The following is a 17,234-nucleotide window of genomic DNA, read 5'->3' on the forward strand; positions in this document are numbered from 1 at the left end:
ATGCTTATATTACAGCCATTACCGGTGATTGGCACTAGACCAGCGTTTAGGAATTGCACTTCCTGTGCTTTTAAAGGGAACCTGTCACCTCAAAAACGCATATAAAACCGCCAGCATTACCTTATAGTAGCCCCCAGTCTGTTATTAATGAGGTGTTTGATCCGGTAATCTGATGCTCCATACATGACAAAAACGATGTTTTAATCGCCATCAGCGCTATCTCGCCGGTCAGTCTGAAGTCAAGGGGGCAGCGGCCTCCTTGCTGCAAGTCAAGATAAGCACGCCCCCTAACCGTCCCCTCTTCTGTGTGATTGACATCCTGCAGTGCGGCGGCATCTCAGGGAGTGTGTCCTTTCTGCTGCAGCTCTCTTCTTATAATGGTCACTGCTTCTAATAGTAGATATGACTGATGGCAGTTGAAGATTGGAACTGAGCATGTGTGACCACTTCAGCAATGTTACTAAGGTGGACAGATGATATGAAAAAGAACATACAGCAGGTGGCGCTGTACAGATATCATTTATTCAATAACTCAGTGGCTATGCTAAATTTTTAATTACATGTAATTACAAAAGTATTCGGATCCAAGTGCTGGTTTGAAAAATACAGAATATTTTTTTATGGGACAACCCCTTTAAGGCTGGGGATACACGGTAAAATGTGTTGTAAAACACCAAAACAAACGTATCATAAATATCTCGCATGGAGTTATTCGTATTATCACCTACACAGCGAGCGATTCTAGTTAGTTAATTCCTTTATTGTCTATCCAAAAAATGGTATATCAATATTAAAACCTATACAGAAAACAGCACATCATGGGAACACTACGGTGTTACAAATAATTGTATAAAAACAGAGTGAGCTCCAGACCAATAAGGGACTAGTATCCCCCCATACACAAATAAAGCAGTGTCAGCTTAGTGGGGCGCATGTAGCAATAGTAGCACCCAGGACTCAAGGAAGTGTGGACCTGGGTGCAGCCCTCACAAGGCAGAGACTGCAGAGGGGGGGGGGGGGGGCTGGTTCAGACCAGGCTCAGTAGGTAGACTTTGCACTTGCACTTTAAATTGTGTCTTCCCCCCCCTGCAGTCTGAGGGCTGCACCCAGGTCCACACTTCCTTGAGTCCTGGGTGCTACTACTGCTACATGCGCCCCACTAAGCTGACACTGCTTTATTTGTGTATGGGGGGATACTAGTCCCTTATTGGTCTGGAGCTCACTCTGTTTTTATACAATTATTTGGAACACCGTAGTGTTCCCATGATGTGCTGTTTTCTGTATAGGTTTTAATATTGATATACCACTTTTTGGATATCCAATAAAGGAATTAACTAACTAGAATCGCTCTCTGTGTGGAGGCAAAATGTGTTGTGTCCCACTGCAACCAATGACTACTAACGGTGCAGTGTGCGACACCCCACATTCACGGACAATCCAACACTGTTGACTATTTTTGGTCGTGTAAGACTTTGTTACCATAGACAAGTGTGACTGTGACTTACCTGCGATTTGTTTTGTTTTTTTACAGCCAAATCACAGCTCTAGGTCAGTCACGCGGCAGCAACTTGCAGACGAATCATACAAATGTTTTTCTCCTGCATGATTTGTGGTAGTATAGCCCCAGCCTAAGATTGCAAGTGCTGAGAATTAAAGGGGTTTTCCAAGGATTTTTTTTTAACTGATGAACTATCCTCTGGATCCGACACCCGGGACACCCGCCATTCAACTTCTTGACAAGGCAGCGGCGCTCGCAGTAGCGCCGCGGCCTCCTCTCTGCTCACCAATCACAGTGCTGTACTTTGTATAGCAGTAGGGCTGAGCTGCGCCTAGGCCATGTGACCAATGTACAGTGATGTCACTAGTCTAGAAAAAGGCCATGTGACTGATGAACGTGACATCACATGACCTAGGCAAAGCTGCGAGAAAGCCGCGGCGCTACTGCGAGTGCTTTCTCAAACAGCTAGGTGTCGGACCCCCATCAATCAGACACTGATGACCCCCTCCAGAGGATAGTTCATCAGTTTAAAAAAATTCCCAGAATAATTTATATGAACAGCTAAATGGATTCTCTCACTGTATTCTGTAAACCGACAAAGAAATCATAGGAATCTGCAATGTGAGAAAATGTCCAAGCCGCTGAATGCTCAGATTTATTTCAAATGTCAAAGAAATGCAGCTGTGGGAAGAAAATGCTAATCATCCGAGATAAGCCTGTGTGCTCACAATCTACCTGCTAGAACACACCCTGACACGGTTATGAAACACGCCGGGATGCGGTTGGGTAGAATGTCGTATAATCGCCTAGTACAAGTCTCATTGTGTAAAGTTTGGCAGGAACTAAGTCTGATAGAACACACACACATCTGTCCTGACTTGCTCGCCGCCATTTTCATGTGCCCCGGTGGAACAGAACAGATAATAGGAAAAGTATCAGCGAGTGGCGAGTAAACACGGCATGCTCCACTGACATATGTCCAGGCTTCCACAACCAACATGAAATTGACAAGCTAGCCATGTGCAAGCGACTGGTCAAGGGTATCAGGCATGGCACGGTAGAGAGACGCGGCACACGGGGTCCTTCGATGTGAAAAAATGGACCTAAACAACTTCTCTGGAAATCATCCCAAGTACTTCAGGTTTAGTGCTCACTGAGCTCTTCCTGGGGACGGTATTAACCTACGAACGGAACACCAGGGGCGGAATGGGCGCTTAAAATGGCCCCGTGTTGTAGGAGGGTCCAAACTAACAGACGGCAGGGACAACAGAAGAAGGCAATGTACCATAGTACAACACAAAATACCACCGCGGCAAAACCAAATATCACAGCGCAGCACAAAATATTGCCACCCCCGCCGCAGTATTCAATGGTCTCTTTGTCCTAAGGATGACAATACAGTTGAACTCAGGAGCCAGTTACATAAGTACCTGATGCTCCTAGCAGTGAGGAGGGCATGGGCTGTCCCATGGGTATTGGCCTACTGGTAAAATTCCCTGTAGGGTCTATAGCAGCCCGCCCCTGAGGAACACTTGTGATGTGCTCTCCTCTTCATCCTTTCAGCTGCAGATCCGCCATTCCAGAGACTCTTGTTTTGCCATCCAAGATGGCGGCACCTTTTCTCAGACAACCTGATAAATACTATGCATCGGTAGTCCAAGACACTTCCTGCTGCCCTCCGATTGTGAGCATTGCTGGCCAATCCAAGAGTAAGGCCAGACAAGCAGGAAGTGTCTTGGCCCACCAAGGCATGGTGTGCATCAGGTAATCTGAGAAGCGGTGCGGCCATCTTTGATGAGAAAGGAGGAGTCCAGGAAATGGTGGATTTGCAGTGGATTCACACGACTGCACTCGGTCCGTGAAAAACATCTCCTGGATCGGCTGCGGCTCCTCTGACACAAACGGACCGCATCATAGGTTTTCCTCTATGTACATGAGATTTTATAAAACACCTCCCAAGCATCTAATTTTTGGAGGGGTTGCCTTGCTAAATGAATCTTAAAGGGGTTATCCAACCCCTAAAATGCCTCCCCCCTCACAGATGTTGTATTTACCTGGCACCCGCGTCGCTTCTGACGCCCCGTCGCATGGATGAAAACATCCGGCGTCAAGGAGGGGGTTGGGGTTTAGCCAATAGCTGGCTGCGACGGTAACGAGCCTCCCTAGCGTCACCAGCGATGCTAGGGAGGCTCGTTCCTGTTGCGGCCTGCTATTGGCTGTCCCACCGTTGCACCGTTCCTGCAAGGAGCTTTGTTATTGGCTATTTCAGGCAGCATCGCTGCACTGCCTGTGCCGTTCACAGCACGCCTTGCGATTATTAATGGCAGAGGAAAGTCTAAGGCGTAATCCTTTTTTTTAAGGATTAAAATAGCATGAATAGGTGTCTATGACGCTTGTACAGGCGTTATTGCGGCCTTTATTCATAGGTATAAATTTTCTGACAGATGCTCTTTAAAAGGAATGGGCCTTATACATGTGGAACCCAAAATGGCAGTTTAAAGGGAACCGCTCACCGGGATTTTGTGTATAGAGCTGAGGACATGGGCTGCTAGATGGCCGGTAGCACATCCGCAATACCCAGTCCCCATAGCTCTGTGTGCTTTTATTGTGTAAAAAAAACTATTTGATAGATATGCAAATTAACCCAAGAGGAGTCCAGCGTGAAGGAGCCCAGCACCACCCCGCAGCCTCAGAATCTCCTCCTTGCTCCCCGACGCCAGAAAGCTAGAGCACCGCATGCGCAATTCGTTCCCTGAGGCTGATGCCAGCACAGGGAAGGAACACTATGCAGACACTGCACATGCGCTAGCTCGCACATTGCAAGATTACAGCACTCTAGCTTTCTGACGTCGGGGAGCAAGGAGGAGATTCGGAGGATGCGGGGCCGTGCTGGGCTCCTTCACGCTGGACTCATCTCAGGGACAGGACTCATCTCAGGGTAATTAGCATACACAATAAAAGCACACAGAGATATGGGGACTGGATATTGCGGATGTGCTAGCGGCCATCTAGCAACCCATGTCCTCAGGTCTATACACAAAATCCCGGTGACAGGTTCCCTTTAAGGGTGCATTCACACGACTGTATAAATGGATCCGCATCCGTTCCGCAATTTTGTGGAACGGGTGGGGACCCATTCATTTCAATGGGGTCGCAAAAGATGCGGACAGCACACCGTGTGCTGTCCGGCTCCGCTGTTCTGTTCCGTGGCCCCATAAAAAAATTAGAGCATATATAGAGCATTCTCTATATATCGCAATTTGCGGACCGCAAAACACTTACGGTCGTGTGAATGCACCCTTAGAGAGGGTTTTACCAATAAATAGGTAAAAATGTAATCTCAACATCACATTGAACTTTAAGATTTTTCCAACACAACAACATGAAGACTAATTTTTGGCTTAAAATTACAGACTGTGCAAAACACAAGATGGACACCAGCTGGGAGGGTTACTTCTAGCCACATAACTACTACTGCCCAGAATCACAAGGAAAGAACATACGATGGCGGCAAACAACAGGTAAGTCCCTGCAGCGTCCCATGCACCGCTTGCCCTCCTCGATGCTTCTTGGTAGAGCTTTCTATCTAACTGCATCAAATCTAAATAGACAAGCCATAACCCGAGACCGGATCTAATAGGATGTCAGTATAACACCGACAGACATAATACACTGCAATACAGAAGTACTGCAGTGTATTATATGAGCAACCGAGTTCACAGCAGTTCAAGTGCCCATAGTGGAACTAAAATATAAAGTATCTAATATCAATAGCATATCTAAAAGTTTGCTAATTCCATAGTAAAGTTCTTCAATTTTCCAATATACTTTCTGTATTGATTCCTCACAGTTTTCCAAGATTCTGATATTAATGACATTTGCTGAGGATAGGTCATCAATATCAGATCGGTGGGGATCCCAGATGTCGGACCCCAGCTCTTTGAAGAAGCAGTTCCGCTCCAGTGAGACCAGTTACATCATGTTTGTTGGTGACACGGCCTAGGCACAGCTCGGTCCCATTCAGGCGAATGAGGCTGAGCTGCAATACCAAGAATGGCCGAATGGCAGTGCGCCTGGTAAGCTGTGAAGAAGCTGCAGCACTCACATAGCGCTGTGGCCTCTTCAAACAGCTGATTTGAGGGGGTCCTGGGTATCAGATCCCCGCCAAAAGATAGGTCAGCAATATCAGAATCTCAGAAAACCCCTTTAAAGGGAACCTGTCACCTAGAAAATGCATATTAATCCGCCAGCAGTACCTTATTGCAGCCTCTAGCATGATTATAAAGGTGTCTTTTCTGTACAATGCGCCAAAAGTCTGAAAAAAGACTTTTATTCAACTGGCCTTGTTATGTTAACGATAGCCTTCAAGTCAAGGGGGCAGCGGCTTTCTCGCCTGACGTCAAGCGTGCCCCGGCCCTTAGTATTTGATTGATAGGATGTCCAATTCCTTCACTGCTGGGCGCTTTAGCGTAGTCTCGCGCATGCGCAGGCTCTCACATGCGAGTGCCTGATCATGGAGCCTACCTCACAGCGGAGTAGAACAGTGCGCAGGCACTGCAGGGACACAGCGCACGCGCAAGACTACGTTTGAGCGTACAGTGGTGAAGGAATGGGAATTCCTATTAATCAAACGCAAAGGGGGCGGGGCACGCTTGACTGCAGGCGAGAAGGCCGCTGCCCCCCTGACTTCAAGACTATCGTTTACATAGCGCGGCCAGTTAGATAAAAGTATTTTTTCAGACTTTTGGCGCATTGTACAGAAAAGACACAGACACCTTTATAATCATGCTACAGGCTGCAATAAGGTACTGCTGGCGGTTTAATATACATTTTCTAGGTGACAGATTCCCTTTAATTTGCCGAATAGTCTTTTAATAAATGTGCCACGTTTTCCACCTTCTCTTAGCCACCACCCTTTACTTGAAAAGGCAGTCCTAAAAAGTGTCAAAAACACATAATAAATTTACATAGTTTACATGATGACTGGTACATTTAAATGTTCACTGCTGTTTCAACAAACTCTGCATAGATCAATAGAACAGGTGAATATAAGAAACTTTGTCGGACAAAAACACCTTCTCGCTATGTCTTCTGGAACTACACTGAACAAAAATATAAACGCAACACTTTCGGTTTTGCTCCCATTTTGCATGAGCTGAACTCAAAGATCTGAAACATTTTCTACATACACAAAAGACTTATTACTCTCAAATATTGTTCACAAATCTGTCTAAATCTGTGTTAGGCTACTTTCACACTAGCGTTCGGAGCGGATGCGTCTGCATTAAAACTTAGAAAATTTTCTAAGTGTGAAAGTAGCCTGAGCGGATCCGTTCAGACTTTACATTGAAAGTCAATGGGGAACGGATCCGCTTGAAGATTGAGCCATATTGTGTCATCTTCAAGCGGATCCGTCCCCATTGACTTACATTGTAAGTGTGGACGGATCCGCTCGCCTCCGCACGGCCAGGCGGACACCCGAACGCTGCAAGCAGCGTTCAGGTGTCCGCTCACTGAGCGGAGCGGGGGCTGAACGCTGGCAGGCGGATGCATTCTCAGTGGATCCGCCTCCACTGAGAATGCATTGGGGCCAGACGGATGCGTTCGGGGCCGCTCGTGAGCCCCTTCAAACGGTGCGCACGAGCGGACACCCGAACGCTAGTGTGAAAGTAGCCTTAGTGAGCACTTCTCCTGTGCCGAGATAATCCATCCCACCTCACAGGTGTGGCATATCAAGGTGCTGATTAGACAGCATGAATATTGCACAGGTGTGCCTTAGACTGCCCACAGTGTCAAATGGAGTAGGTTTCTGCATGACAGATCACCTTGCCGTGGTAGGCGGGCACAGATGTGTTTTGATCAAAATCTCAGCTTTTATCATGTCAGAATGAGGTGTTTTAGTAATTTGTCATAATTTTTGTATCTATTGTTGTGTGAGTGCTATTATTTTCGTTGATTTCTCTTTTTTTTAAATGTGACCAGGCACATTTGCTTATATATAAAAAAAACAGGGTTAGTTTCTTTTTTTAAATATTAACGTGGATGTTAATTGCAATCACCCTAAATAGATAACGAAGCACAGAGATAAGAAATTACTATTTGCAGAACAGCAGCTGCTGAACTCCATAAAAGACAAAAAAAAATCAGTTTCCAAAGAGAAGCAAGGAACACGCTTCAGCGCCAAGGTTAACTGATAAACCGATTGCTGTGCGTCTCATGGAAGTTTCCATTGGGGAAGTTAATTCATATTCCAGTGACAGAGAGTGTGTGTTCAGCAAGGGGGAATTTGTTCTGCTCTCAAAAGCTGCAATCATTTACAATACAACGTATGTGGACAGGGAAAAGGTCTGCGTGGAATTCAGGACAAGCTGTGGGTTTTAAATACAGAGCTTTAGCAAAAAAGATTAAAAAAAACTAATGGAGCACACGTAGATTTCATAGGAGATTTCACTGCAAATTCATGATGGAAAAAGTCTGTAGTCTGTGATGCATGGGTTTGTGCAGCAGCACGGTGCCAAAAATGCTGTACCACCAGGCTGACAATTTAAAGGGACACTGACTTTAGAAAGACAAAGAAATATAGATGGACTTCTCAAAGGGGTTGTGCAGCCCACATATTATTGATGATCTATCCTCAGGATAGGTCATCAATATCTGAATGGCAGTTTGTCAGCTGTTTGAAGAGGAGACGTAACACTGGCAGCCTATTAGGCCCTGCCGTTCATAAAGCCAAGGCAAGCCTGGGGACCTTTATTAGACAGTGGCTTTCATGGTAACCCATCAGCACCCAGCAACTGCCTTGAAGGGGCACCAATGGGGTGTCAGAGAGTCCCCTACTTCTGTCAACCCACCTAGGTGCCACATAGGCTTCTGACTGTGATATCTAATGGGTTAAAAGCCAGGGATCAGAGTTTTCTCCCAACCTGGCTGTATATTACAGTTGAGTTTTGCTCTGTGATGGCCCAACTTACTGTGACGTGCTATTATGGTATGGTTAATAATCAACCTCCCAATATCATTATTGTCACGCTTAAAGGGGTTGGCCCATATTGGTGGCATATCGCTACTATATGCCACCATTGCCTGATAGGTGTGGGTCCCACCGCAAAGTGAAGTAGAGCGGACCGCGCATGCTCACTCAGCTATTTCCGTCAGCCTCACAGAACTAAAAAGAGCATTGGCCCGCGCTTGCGAGGTGCGCTTCCCATGCATTTCTATGGGACTGCCGAAAATAGCCGAGCGGCGCACTCGGCTGTTTTTCAGGAGCCCATAGAAATGAATGGGAAGCGCACCTTGCAATTGCGGCCACCGTTCCATTCACTTCTATGGGGCTGACGGAAATAGCCAAGCCACTACTTGACTATATTCGGCAGTCCCGTAGAAATGAATGGAGGGCAGCCGCACATGCACGGTCTGCTCTCCTTTTACTTTGTGGGCTCTGTTCTAGAGAAAGGTGTGGGTCTCAGAGGTGTGACCCGCACCCATCAGATATTGGTGACATTATCCTAGCAATATGCGAGATTGGTCAACCCCTTTAATATCACATCCAAATGCTCTGGGTTCAGAGCAGTCACGCAGAGTCAGGTGAGATGTTGAGCAATCTTCTTGTGTGAACATGTCCTCTGCATATGTATAGCGGAGTGTCTGTCACCTGCCATGTAAAAGTGACTGCCGCGTTCTCGGTGCTGTTACTAAGAAGGTTACTAAGGGTTCCCTATTGACTGCAATGGACGACGCTGTGATGAGAACGCAGAGGTTATTCAAGAGCATATTATACAGCAACGTAAGACACTGTGCACACTTGTTAGAGTTCAGCAGGTTAAATACAGACCTCTAATATACACACACTTGCTAATATTTGATCTCTGGGAGAATGATGGCGATGGCGCCATGCAGCCCTTTAAAGCCCTTGCACTCTTTTTATGTAGCTCTGCCCCTTTCATTCGAAACTTTGCCATTTTTGCCCCCCTGAATGCCCTAGGGGCTGTATCTAATGACGCGGCACCCTGGCACCACATACAGTTGGAGAAAGCAGCCCTCCATGCTTGTCCCAGGAGGTCTCCCAACTCTTCAGGAGTCCAGGAGGCCTCCCAACTCTTCAGGAGTCCAGGAGGCCTCCCAACTCTTCAGGAGTCCAGTCGTTCCCCCACCCCAAACAAAAAAAAAGAAAAAAAAAGAAAAAGAAATTGGACATCATATAGTACATGACAATCTCTAACAAAGCTAGAACCAGCCCTGGGCCTCGCATGGATCCAGAGAGCTCCCCATTCATTGCTCCAGGAGCTCTGATAGATTTTCTTCGGGCTGGCAGCTCAGGGGGCATGTCTTTTTTGCTGCAGTTCTGTCACGGCCTTTGGTTTGCGCTGTGACACTGTTGCCACACTTGCGGTTGCCTGCGGCAACGTGTTGTGAGCATGCGGTGGCAGTGTCTCGGCCTTCTGGGTGATTGCCGTTACATGGTTGCCACGCATGCTGTTGCCGGTGGTAACGTGTTGCTTAGTTTGCTTGTGTGCGCACTTCCCCTTTAAGTGGCTTCCTTCCTCTGTCTGGTGTTGGAAGGGTTAACTGTGTTTGTGGGTGTGGCTGTTTGGGCTATTTAGTCTCTGCTGGAAGCCTGTAGCTCATGTGTTCCTCCAGGCTTGGTGTGTGCTGGTGGTTCACTGCTCCTGGCTTTACCATCTTTCCAGTGAGGGCCACCCTTGTGGTCATCAATGTTATCCCGGTGTCTCCTTCCCTTCCTGTCCCTATTTGTATGGAGTGGGTTATGTTCAGGGTGTTTGTAGGTCTAGTTTGGTGTTACATGTCTGGTGGTGTTTGGTGTCCAGCATGTTTACTAGACATTCCCCTGTCTCATGTTATTGCAGCTATGGTGTCCTGGGTTCCTGTGTGGTTTGTGCTGTGTCCTTTAATGTTGGTGTGGACAGCAGCACTAGTGCACGGGTTCCAGTCAGTGTGTCTGTGGCAGGTAAGTGTGTTACTAGTCTCACTTACCTGCCATCTCTATAGCTGTATGTGTTCCCCTCTCCTTGCAGCCTGGCCTCAGATAGAGACTCCTGTTCCTCCATTACTGGGATGAGCAGGTCGTCTCTTCCCTGCTCCTTGGTGAGGGATTACCAGGGCGACTTAGGGTCTCTAGGAATCCTGAGTATGAGTCGTCCTACCATCGGGGTCCGCTCATACGGTGAGGAGTCAGGGAGAGGATTAGGGATGTTGTAGGAGGTGACCTGCTCCCTTATTACTCCTTTTGGCCAGGCTGATTCCCTTTTACACCGCACGGTGGGGGGTTTCATCCACTCCTCTCTGTGACAAGTTCTCTCCCTGTAACCGTCACAGCTTCTAACAATAGATATGGCTGGTGGCAGTTGAAGAATGTAATTGAGCATGTGCGACCTCCTTAGTAGGGGGACACGCACATTATTATACAGATTAAACACCAAGGGGCACCATTATAATGAAGTGAAAGGAATATATTGCAACTGGAGTATTATTGTAACAGAAAGTAAATTATAAAACTAAGATGTCCGGATCCGGCATTGCCGGACGCTACCGGATACCTGTCGACCCCAATACCTATACTGGGATAGCTGGAGATCCAGCCGCAACCTGGCAAATGTGCTGAGAATCAGCTGGATGAAAACCGCTGCGTGCATATTTGGGGGGTTGCTATAGGGTTGCAGAGGCAGTTGCTACCGGGCCCAGGAGCCTGAGTGGGTCCAAAGACCCTTGTACCACATAGGTATAAGACACTGGTATTATAGAACGTGCATGCGGGTCAAGTTACACCTCTGGCTGTAAGGAAGGGGTTAGGTCAAGAATTTGGCATGGGGGGGAGGGCATTTTAATTTTTGTCTCAGGCAGCAGGAAGGCTATGTGCTTCCCTGCCCCTGGCCACAAAGTACTGAGAGAAGGGGGGCCCAAGCTGAACTCTTGCACCACCTGCCGTCTCTCTTCCTGCTCGCTGCTGCTTTGCCATAGACATAGCAGCAGCAGGAAGAGAGACGGGAGCACACTGCACGCGCTGTCTCTTTATAATGCTGATCGGCGGGGGTGCTGGGTGACGGAACCCCACCAATCTGATATTGATGACCTATCCTGAGGATAGGTCACCAATATTAAAAGCCCGGACGAGGAGCCAGAATTGCCAATAAAAGTGTTTCATACCTTTTGTGCAGATTGTCCAGATCCTGACTGAGGATGAATGGATTCTTGGTCAGGAGAGGTCCCAGCTGACTGTCTTCTACACCCACATCCTTTAGGAAAAAGAGAATTTTGCTGATATCCCTTTCAAAGTCTAACTTCAGGAGGAACGTTCCCACATATGGCCGATTTTCTAGCTTAGACAAATCCACACCTGAGGAAAGACGTGCATTTCAATATGGCAAGAGATATCATAATCATTAAAGGGGTGGTTCAAGATTAGAAAACAAAGGCAGTTTATTTTTTTAAAAAAACAGCACCACACCTATCCACAGTTTATTTCTGGTATTGCAGCTCTGCCTCATTGACTCCAATGGAGCCGAGCTGCAATACCAAACACAGCCCATGGACAGGGGTGGTGCAGTTTTTAGAAGAAAGCAGCCATGTTTTTCTAATCTTGGACATCAAGCGGTCAGCTCAAGGGAGTGTCTGTTCTGCTGCAGCTCAGGGGCGTGTCCATTCTTCTGCAGCTCAGGGGCGTGTCCATTCTTCTGCAGCTCTCTCCCTATCACAGTTGACGGATAAAACGGAGCATGTGCGGCCATCTCAGTGAGCAGGTCAAAAGAAATAAAAAAAGCAAACAGCAGGTGGCGCTATACAGATACATTATATTGAGTAACTCAGTAGCTAGGCTAAATTTAAAATTACATACAATTACAAAAGTATCCAGATGCTGGTTTGAAAACTGCAGAATATTTTTTGTGGGACAACCCTTTCTCCATCAAAGAGAAGAAATAATAGGTGTCCATGCATGGCCATACATTAGATTATATATAACCAGCTCCCCATTAGGGGAACTAACTAGAGAAAGGGTTTCCCTAGGTGGACATTTCCTTAAAGCCTAAAGGGACACTGACAGGGCCAAAAAGCATATTAAGGTATATATATGACCGTACAGGTCTTATAAAGTGTATAAGAATCATGTAAGTATCCCCCCTGTCCACCTTATAACTACAGTAATGTGAAGTTTTATAACCTGCTGGAATCGGGTTCAATCTGCCCAAGGGGCGGTGTTTCACCTCAGCTTGCGCCCAGCCAGCCTCGCCACAACTGCCGTTTGAAGCGCTGCCCAGCTCATCAATATTCACTTCGCTGGGCGGCTAACTAGTGTCCCCGGCTATCCTCAGCGCATGCGCCCCCGGCACCCTCACTGGCCGGGATCGCATCGCGCCTGCGCACAGTCTCATTCTCAGAGGCTGCCTCTGAGAATGAGACTGTGCGCAGGCGCGATGCGATCCCGGCCAGTGAGGGTGCCGGGCGCATGCGCTGAAGATAGCCGGGGACACTAGTTAGCCGCCCAGCGAAGTGAATATTGATGAGCTGGGCGGCGCTTCAAACGGCAGTTGTGGCGAGGCTGGCTGGGCGCAAGCTGAGGTGAAACACCGCCCCTTGGGCAGATTGAACCCGATTCCAGCAGGTTATAAAACTTCACATTACTGTAGTTATAAGGTGAACAGGGGGGATACTTACATGATTCTTATACACTTTATAAGACCTGTACGGTCATATATATACCTTAATATGCTTTTTGGCCCTGTCAGTGTCCCTTTAACATTAAAGTTTTTTTTTCTGAGAATCAGATGGATCAGCGTGGATGGATCTCTACGGACAACCAGCAGAATGAAGAGTGCCCATTACAGACAAGCCACTGTGCCTACAGCCCCTTAATTCTGATCAGCAGGGGTCCAAAAGAGAGACCCCCAACTAATCAAACATCTGAGATCGATCCTAAGGATTGGACATCTGTGTCTGACTCCTGGAAAAAACCTTTAAAAACTAACCTCCAGTCGAATTTATTGGAATATGCACTTCATATACGCACTTTAAAGGGGTTGTCCATGATTTAGATATTGATGGCCTATCTCCAGGATTGGTCATCAATATCAGATCAGTGGGGGTCCGACACCCAGCACCCCCCACCGATGGGGGCCGTTGGCGACATGAAGTATAAAATGAACAGAATGCTCCTTTCATTGTGTAATTTCTGGTGACCCTGGACTGCAGCTCCCATTCACTTGAATCAGAGCTGAACTGAGGTATCCTGGGAACGGCCACTCTACATTGCATGGAAACCAGTATTTCCAGCTCCGTCCACTGTGTAGCTTCCTGAAATAGCTGATCGGTGGGGGTGCGGGGTGAGGATAGGCCATCAATATCTAAGTCCCAAAAAAACCTTTAAAGGATTGCATCTTCTAAAACTTGCAAACTATTAAAAACAGGTTTAATTCTAAACATATTTTTTTTTTATGTTGTTGATGGGCGAGTAAACGGGGTTTGCTTGTTTTGGAGAATTCCTGTTAGAAGATTCCCTTGAAAGTAAACAGATGGCAAGGTGTGCCCCTTGCTGAGATCCCCAGCGATTTGCTGTTTTCTGTGGGGGAAGCTTGTAGTCGGTGTTCCCTTTCCCTGTAGCACCGCCACAGAGAAATGAACCATCAGGCGGCGCTCGTTCGCATTAATAGAAGGTCTGTGTGATGCAGGATTAGAGGTGCTCAATAGCGAGTAACTGCTCTATCCTCTGGTCAAGAAAAGGGGATCCTAAACACAAACTATAAAACAATTCAGAAAAAAAGGACAAACACAAACCACGTCTTCTCTACAGACTTGACTTCCCCCTCCTTCCTAACCAGTCATATATATATTTATTATTATTATATATTTTTTTGCATACACTGTTTTAAAAAGCTGTAACTTGTTTTTCATTTGGTCATTTAAATAATTGTTGCCTCTTTTTTGGTGTTAGATGGGGCTTTATTTTTACGCCATTTTATTATAGTTTTTTTTTAATACCTGAGAAAATATAAAAAAAGTGAAAAATTGTTTTTCTAATTTTATTTTTAACTAAAATATATAATGTTCCCTTTACTGTGAACAAGGGCAGGGCTAGAAGCCATTTGTGATGTTTTTTTTTCCATCCTACACTTTGTGCCTCCCCATAAGGTCATGCTGATTTCTCCTGTAAATGGGGCCGACATATTAGCCCCAGTTACAGGGGAAATACAGCCTCCTGGCATGTACTACACAGCAGATCTGGGTCTGCTAAGACCCAGCAGCTGGTGAAGTTACAAGGCCCCCAGTGATCACATGATTGCCAGGATCGGAGCAGGAAGTGGCACTACCGCTTCCTGATCTGTATACGCTCTGCTCATCTATTGCTGTGTATACGAAGAAGAAAAGGCAGGGATGACGGCATGATCCTGAATGATTAGGGCGCAGCTGCAATCTGTTTAAAGACTTCACCACTCAGACGTATAGAAAGGTTTTCAATTTTTTTTTATCCATCAATATCAGATCGGTTTGGTCTGACTCTCTGCACCTCAGCCGATGAGCTGTCTGAAAGGGATGTGGAACTTGCTGCACTTAGCAGGCACAGCTTCATACTTTTAGCATGTTTATATACTTTTTGTGTCTTTTAATTGTTTTTAACTCCCTTATCGCTTGCCTGTATATATATATATTTTTTTGTTATAAGGATTTATTCACTTGGATCCATGTGGTGTGCTCACCATTTCTATACACACCCTCTTTTTCTTTGGTGTGTGTTTTATGCATTTTACTTCCTTGGGTGTGGTGGTTTGTGCATCATATTGTTTATTGGGCAGTGCCAATCCATGGCACACAAGTGGAATTACAGTTTACCACGGCCTTGTCCCATTAAAGCGAATGGGATTTAGTTGTAATACCAGGTAAAGTCAATGCCAAAAGAACAGAGCTGTGCCCACCCCGATAAATATGAACAGCGTATCCTTTTAAAGGGCTTTTCTGAGACTATCTGGATAGGTCATCAGTATCGGATCAGTGGGGGTCCAACACCTGGGACCCCTGCTGATCAGCTGTTTGAGAAGGCACCGGCGCTCCTGTGAGTGCCGCAGCCTTCTCTGTGCTTATCAAGCACATTACATTGTATAGCGGCAGTGTTCGGTGTCGCACTGCGCCTAGGCCATGTGACCGATGAACGTGATATCACTGGCCTAGAGAAAGCTGGAGAAGGCTGAACGGCGGGAGTCCTGGGTGTCGGACCACCACCGATCAGATACTGATGACCTATCCTGAGGATAGATCATCAGTATTAACACCTTAAGGACCTAGGATGAGAATGCCCGTCCTAAACTGCGCTGCGGGTATCTAGCGCACCAGGACGAGCATTCTCGTCCTGCAGTCCTTCTCCTGCCCTACACGCGGTGTCTTTATCAGCAGCAGGGGCCCGTCTGTTACTGACAGCCGGGCCCCTGCTCTATCAACCGATGCCGGTGGATTAACCCCTCATATGCCACAGTCAGCGCTGACCGCAGCATACGGGAGGTTCGTGCTCCCTCTCCTGATCCTTCAGGATCTCATAGGCAAACTGTCAGTGTATTAGGCCGAATGCACACGGCCGAGAGCGGTCCGTGGTATGCCGGGCAGGATTCCTGTTCAGAGCAGGAGCGCACGGAGTCATTGGTTGCTATGACGCCGTGCGCTTCATGCCGCCGCTGCACTACAGTAATACACTCGTATAGTGTATTACTGTAGTGCAGCGGCGGCATGAAGCGCACGGCGTCATAGCAACCAATGACGCCGTGCGCTCCTGCTCTGAACAGGAATCCAGCCCGGCATACCACGGACCGCTCTCGGCCGCGGAACACGGCCGTGTGCATTCGGCCTTAGGCCTCATGCACACGACCGTTGTGTGCATCTGTGGCCTTTGTGCCGTTTTCCGTTTTTTTTCGCGGACCCATTGACTTTCAATGGGTCCGTGGAAAAATCGGAAAATGCACCGTTTTGCAGCTGCATCCGTGATCCGTGTTTCCTGTCCGTCAAAAAAATATGACCTGTCCTATTTTTTTGACGGACAACGGTTCACGGACCCATTCAAGTCAATGGGTCCGTGAAAGAACACGGATGCACACAAGATTGGCATCCGCGTCCTTGATCCGTGGCCGTAGGTTACTTTCACACAGACAGATCCGAAGATCCGTCTGTATGAAAGCTTTTTCAGAGCTGAGTTTTCACTTTGTGAAAACTCAAATCCGACAGTATATTCTAACACAGAGGCGTTCCCATAGTGATGGGGACGCTTCTAGTTAGAATATACTGAGAACTGTGTACATGACTGCCCCCTGCTGCCTGGCAGCACCCGATCTCTTACAGGGGGCTGTGATCCGCACAATTAACCCCTCAGGTGCCGGGGCGGGGGAGAGGGGAGGCCACACACTGGCCACCAATGATATTAATACAATAGAGGGGGGGCCGGGGCGCACACTGGCCACCAATGATAATACAATAGAGGGGGGGGCCGCACACTGTGCCACCAATTAAAGTAATACAATAGAGGGCGGGGGGGCGCACACTGTGCCACCAATGAAAATAATACAATAGAGGGAGGGAGGGGGGGGGGGGGCCGCACTGGCCACCAATGAAATTAAAACTGGGGAGGGAGGGGGGTCTGCCACTGCTGCCTGGCAGCCCCTGATCTCTTATAGGGGGCTATGATATGCACAATTAACCCCTTCAGGTGCAGCACCTGAGGGGTTAATTGTGCGGATCACAGCCCCCTGTA

General features: G+C 47.3%; 2 protein-coding genes across 3 annotated transcripts in view; one reads left to right on the top strand and one right to left on the bottom strand.

Moving 5' to 3' along the window:
* The window catches only part of MTERF3 (mitochondrial transcription termination factor 3), a 51,409-nt gene that overhangs the window by 18,304 nt on the left and 15,871 nt on the right, over positions 1-17,234 (bottom strand). For both annotated transcript variants that reach the window (XM_040431667.1, XM_040431666.1), the window contains exon 4: positions 11,660-11,849. In XM_040431667.1, coding sequence (XP_040287601.1) covers positions 11,660-11,849 — 190 coding nt within the window. The remainder of the gene's footprint in view (positions 1-11,659; positions 11,850-17,234) is intronic.
* Positions 1-17,234, top strand: part of PTDSS1 (phosphatidylserine synthase 1) — a 105,546-nt gene that overhangs the window by 6,404 nt on the left and 81,908 nt on the right. The window contains exon 2 of the mRNA XM_040431665.1: positions 4,912-5,019. Within this exon, the coding sequence (XP_040287599.1) occupies positions 5,003-5,019 (17 nt within the window). The 5' untranslated portion in view covers positions 4,912-5,002. The remainder of the gene's footprint in view (positions 1-4,911; positions 5,020-17,234) is intronic.

The sequence above is a fragment of the Bufo bufo genome, chromosome 5 (assembly GCF_905171765.1).
Source record: "Bufo bufo chromosome 5, aBufBuf1.1, whole genome shotgun sequence".
Lineage (NCBI taxonomy): Eukaryota > Metazoa > Chordata > Amphibia > Anura > Bufonidae > Bufo > Bufo bufo.